The sequence below is a fragment of the Nanorana parkeri genome, unplaced genomic scaffold, assembly GCF_000935625.1.
Source record: "Nanorana parkeri isolate BGI_ZX_2015 unplaced genomic scaffold, ASM93562v1 scaffold583, whole genome shotgun sequence".
Taxonomy (NCBI): domain Eukaryota; kingdom Metazoa; phylum Chordata; class Amphibia; order Anura; family Dicroglossidae; genus Nanorana; species Nanorana parkeri.
This window is the reverse complement of record NW_017306851.1, coordinates 792,641-798,328: the sequence shown is the minus strand read 5'-3', so window position 1 is coordinate 798,328 and position 5,688 is coordinate 792,641. Positions and strand designations below refer to the sequence as shown.

The 5,688-nt window shown below is 46.5% G+C and overlaps 1 protein-coding gene across 1 annotated transcript in view; it reads left to right on the top strand.

Annotated features, from left to right (window-relative positions):
• ITPR1 (inositol 1,4,5-trisphosphate receptor type 1) overlaps positions 1 to 5,688 on the top strand; it is a 104,632-nt gene that overhangs the window by 76,534 nt on the left and 22,410 nt on the right. The window contains 1 exon segment of the mRNA XM_018562545.1: positions 5,575 to 5,670. Within this exon segment, the coding sequence (XP_018418047.1) occupies positions 5,575 to 5,670 (96 nt within the window).

The window sequence follows — 5,688 nt, the reverse complement described above, 5'->3', positions numbered from 1 at the left end:
CCTGTTGTTGTGTCTGACAGAAGAATAATGTCGTTGTGAAAGAGCAATCTTGTCAGACATGAAAAGCGATTCTTTAAATTTTAATTCCAACCAGCTGGTTTCGTGATTGCCTAATCCTTGAAGTGGACCTGTCATCGTATACTGTATATATATTTAATGTTACGCATTATATTAAGTAACGCATCCTAGTAATTATTACCTCGCAGAGATCACATGACTCACCCGGTCAAGGCCCTGATCTGGTTTTCTCTCCAGAAGGATGGTGCCATCTATGTTCAGGCATCATCCAGGGTCACCATCTTCTTTCTGGACTGAGATTACCGGCTCAGACATGAGTCATGTAAATCTTGGTGTCTGTACATTTCTTGGCTGTGTTGGCAAATGTGTGACAGCCCAGCCCCTGCTGTAGTCTCTAAGGGCCCATTCCCACCACATCCAGATCTTCAGACCAGATTGTTTCCGGACCCAGAATGCATCCTAATGTATCCCTATGCTATTTCTTGCTTCTGTTCACACCAGCGCGGTCCGTTCCAGGACAGAAAAATACTGCAGTTCTCATTTTGTCTGCATCCTAATGTATCCGAATGGAATGCACTGAAAGGCATCAAAAACGCATGCAAATGCATTGGAACGCACTTATAAGCCCATTTTTAAAAAAACGCTCCGGACCGCAGCAAAAACGCGGCGAAGCGCAATGCACTGCGTTCCAGATCTGGTCCGGAAAATGGTGCGAACCTGCCCTAAAGCTTGTGACCTTGCTACAATGTTGCAGTCTGATCACTGTGGATAGGAAGTCACCGTAACTCCAGACATGACTCTACATTGGGTAGAACAGCGTCACAGACAGACTGACGGTTCGGGGTCTCGTAGGCTACCTTTCTCAAGGCAACCTAGAATTACTCTGTTTCATTGATAAAGGAAACCTGCGAGGCCCCAAAATGGTGGTATAGAAGTCTGTGTCGTTGTTCTTCACATGTCTGGGGTGCTTGTATCCCTTTTGATCTGGTTTTGGCAAGGTGCCATCAAACGCCATCACTTCAAGCACCCCACCTTTTAGCTGAAGGTCTAGTCTAGTACCATCAGGAGCTTTCTATATGGATCACTGGGGAAGGGGAGACTGAGCAGACTGATGGCATCATCTCTGCCCTGGGAAAGTCACTGGACTGGATCACTGGTTTGAAAATGGTGACCACCATCTTTGCTTCTGTCAGTTGTTTTTCTTGAAGATTTTTGTATTTCCCTGTAATGCAAATTAGAATTCAAACCAGGAGAGCAAGACTTCCTTCCATGGAATTCTGAAGGTGGGCAAGCTGGTAAGTTGGTTATGGATACTGCACTACCTGGGCCTCAGGGAAGGGGGGTGGGGAGAGAGAAATTGGTGGATGGTTTAACTCTCCAACATCCAACAAAAACGGAACAGTATGAGTCTGACGACACGACTCCACCTGATCGGCCGGGGGGTGGGGGGGTTTGTAAGGAGGCAACCAAGGCTTTGGAGGTATAAGACCCAACATGTAGACGCCAACTATAGGTCTCTGGGAACTGAAAATGGTGCAGGTCTTTGGTGCCAGCTGTCGAGGTTCCACATGTCCTAATGGCTGAATCAGTTCTGTCCACATTCAAGTCTGGTCTGTGCTTTGTTTGGCCTCTTGATAGAATTCGGTGAGCTAAGGGGTGCTTGGGGTGTCACCATGCCTCTTCTGACCTTTAGTTCTCTGGTAAGGTCCATACTGATGGGTATTGCTTTGGCCAACGTGAAACAAAGTTTGCCAAAATTAAGTCCAGTGAGATGTCATTCATCACAGTGGTGAAAACCAACATGTTTCAGGAGCTTCTCTGATCCCGGGGGTTATAAAAGCAGAGGTTGAAGGGTAAGTGGGCCGAGGGCGGGGTGCTGAAATTGGGTTGTTGTGCATTTGCTTAATTCGCCGCTCTCGCAGCCTTTAAGGTCCTTTTTTTATGGCGTCCGTTGGTTTGTAGGGCAGCTGCCTCCGAGCTAGTAGTAGGGATTTAATCAAAGACCAGAATGCTCCCCTGGACTGGGGTCCACCACACCGCCAGCACATCTCTCTGATCTCTTCCACAGAACCGCTGCACCTCAACCAGTTATTTAGATTTGAATAAAAATGTGTTTCCTTGTGTGTTTGGAAATCACCTGAAAGTAGCTCCAGGCTGAATCGCATTCCTCCCGCGGTTCATTCTACGTCCCACCCAGATGATGAATCCCAGCCCAGCCCCAAAGGGGCCATTTTAGTAATTCAACCAGTTACATAAGGTTTTCTGTGCCTGAAGGTGCCATGTACGGTAAAAAATGACTGATGTGACAGTTGTCAGTGTGCAGATTGGGGTTGGCTTACGAGATCTGCTCATGGCACCTGCACTAGTATAGGGACCAATGGGGATCTGCCTGTGGTGGGTGACGCCACTTTGGTTTCTGGTAATGCTGGCGAGCGGTAATCTCTTTTTTTTTGTGTTGCAGATTTAAGATATGTGTGTATATAGTGTGGCATGAAGTGGGTATGGAGTTTCTATCTGCAGTGGGTATGAGGGAGTATAGGGGCAAGTCGAGTAATATCTGCAGTGGGTATGGGGGAGTATGGGGGCAAGTGGAGTTTCTATCTGCAGTGGGTATGAGGGAGTATAGGGGCAAGTCGAGTAATATCTGCAGTGGGTATGGGGGAGTATGGGGGCAAGTGGAGTTTCTATCTGCAGTGGGTATGGGGAGTATATGGGCAAGTTGAGTTCCATCTGCATCGAGTATGGGGAAGCATATGGGCAAGTGGAGTTCTATCTACAGTGGGTATGGGGGAGTAAATGGGCAAGTGGAGTTCAGCAGTAGGTATGGGGAGTATATGGGCAAGTGGAGTTTCTATCTGCAGTGGGTATGGGGGAGTATATGGGCAAGGAGTTCTATCAGCAGTAGGTAAGGGGGAGTATATGGGCAAGTGGAGTTCTATCTGCATCGAGTATGGGGAGTATATGGGCAAGTGGAGTTTCTATCTGCAGTGGGTATGGGGGAGTATATGGGCAAGGAGTTCTATCAGCAGTAGGTAAGGGGGAGTATATGGGCAAGGAGTTTTATCAGCAGTAGGTAAGGGGGAGTATATGGGCAAGTGGAGTTCTATCTGCATCGAGTATGGGGAGTATATGGGCAAGTGGAGCTCTATCTGCATCGAGTATGGGGAGTATATGGGCAAGTGGAGCTCTATCTGCATCGAGTATGGGGACTATATGGTCATGTGTTCTATTTGCAGTTGGTAACGTCACTTTCTTGCTTTTTGCTCATGCAGCTTGAATCTTTCAGTCTTGTGCAGGGCACCATGATGTGGCAATGGTGTGCTAAGCATCATGACGGTGACTGTTGACTGCTCTTCATGCCCCTGCAAGACTACTTCCTGTTCCAATGCATTCCCTAATTGCACTATGGAATTGTTCTGTTATGTTCTCTGACTACATCTCATTTTTAATGTGAAAGGGCATTATTTTATTTTTTTCCAAGTTACAATGTATCTCATTTCTTAAAAAAGGAAAAAGTGTTGAACGGCTCTTTAGGCTTTCCCGCTAGTTCCCATTCATTTTCAATCTGCAATCCTCTGACATGCATTGCACTGCGGTATCCGTGACCCATCTGCAGCAGATGATTGAAGTTCAGATGTAAGTGATGGAATCTTAGTGATGCGTCTCGATGATACGGGGATAGGAGTGGTCGGAATCCTGAAGAGCTTCAGATTCTTGCTGTTGTAGTGAAAAATGATTCTCGATACCTCAGGTACCCTCGTCACGGCTCCGGGAATCTCGGATAAAACTGTGGGGGTCTCATGCCAGAAGGAGGAGTCAGTGAGACGGTCCAATGAGAGGTGTTTGTGTTCAGTGCTACGTAGAGGTCTCTTCTTCGGAACAAGTATATGAAGTATGTGCACGTAAATCAAGACAAGGAGATGAAACAATATCGATGTCGGATATTCTGTTACATTTCTGATATCGATAGCGTTTCTTGTGCTTGGCCTAATGATTGCATGTCGTCTTCCACCCATTTGCCCTGAAGAAGAGAGACCCTGAAACGCATTCTAATTGTATCAATCACTCACATGGTAATGTCTCACTCCCATTTGCCATCCACCCTCCTTCACATTTGAAGTAGCTTCCATCAGATTCTGATTCTCCTCGGAACGATTGGCTGGGATCCATTCTATGACTTCTTATTTGCCCGGTCCATCCATAAGGAAGGAGGGGGATCAGAGAACAAAAAAAGGTCTTAACTCAGGGGGGTCAAACTCTATTTAATCGTGGGCCGCATCAACATTATGGTTGCCCTCAAAGGTATCTAAGTACTAATAAATGTATCTAATCTTTATCATAATTGCCTACTGCATTCCATTATCACTGGTTTTAGTAATAACTTAATACCTAGATCTGAAAGTAGAAGTCTAGGAAATGGCCTGGTGGGCCTTGAGTTTGACACATGTACCTTTATGCAGCTGGGCGGATCCAGACATAATTGTCGGGATCCGCTTCAGCTGCGGCGTCTCACTATATTGCAAGCTGTAGCTCCCTATATACTGAGCCTAGGGTGACGGGAGGACGCTAGTTTGTGTCCTCCCGTTACCCTAAGGAGAACTATGGGGAAAAGCCTTAACCCCATAGTTCTCCTTTAATGACTAAGCTGCTTCAGTCTGAAAAGGGCCACAACCCGTGAATCTTCATCAACTCTTAATGAAAATCCAGCCAACAAAGTACTGTGGTCCCCAGCTGATGGTCTCCAACCACTAACATGTTTCACCTTCTCAGGCTTAGTCATAGAATGATACCATTGATCCATGAGGGTGAAATGCGTTGAAGGTGGGAGACCATCAGGTTGGGGACCACAGTACTTTGTCGGCTGGACTTTAATGAAGAAAGAGTTGCTGAGGATTCATAGTGTGCGGACGTTTTTGGGCTGAGTTGCAGTGAGGTGTGGATGACTCCCGGCCTGGGACCTGGATGGAGCAGTAAAAGGCGCTCATATTTGGATGTACTACATTTGCCGGCTTCTAAATATTACAATATAGCGGACCAATTAATGAGCAGCATCTTAAAGCTGTTCAAACTGCTTCACCTGTCAAAGTATTTCTCTTTCTGCCCTTTAAGTCCTGAGATTTACACAACTCTGCAACATAGCACAGCAGGGGATGCAGACCTGCTTTTTTTTTTCCTCTGCTGCAGTTCAGCAACGCAAGTCTTGTCCCTCCCCCAGCCTGTGATTGGACAGTAAAAGGAGAAGCAGCAGACTGATAAGCTCATCTCTCTGCTCTCTCCTATCAGCATTGCCGAACAGCCGATTTAGTTTTTTTTTGTGCTGCTTCTTTCCACTCCCAGTCTGAGCTCTGCTTTACAGGGACTGCAGGTCAAACTCGGGCACTTACCCTGCTTGTCTTTTAAAAATACATACAATGGTGTATTCATGAATACAGAGTTGCATCAATCTGCCTGGAGTTCAGCTTTCAGAATCTCAGCCAGAAGGTTTGCCTTTGTGTGCAGGAGACAGGTCCTCTTTATTGTGAACCATGTGTAATGTTGTGCAATGTTTCCCCGCAGAACAACGCTTCCAAGCTTCTGCTCGCCATCATGGAAAGCCGACACGACAGCGAGAACGCCGAGCGCATTTTGTACAATATGAGGCCTAAAGAGCTGGTGAGTTTTGGAAAGGGG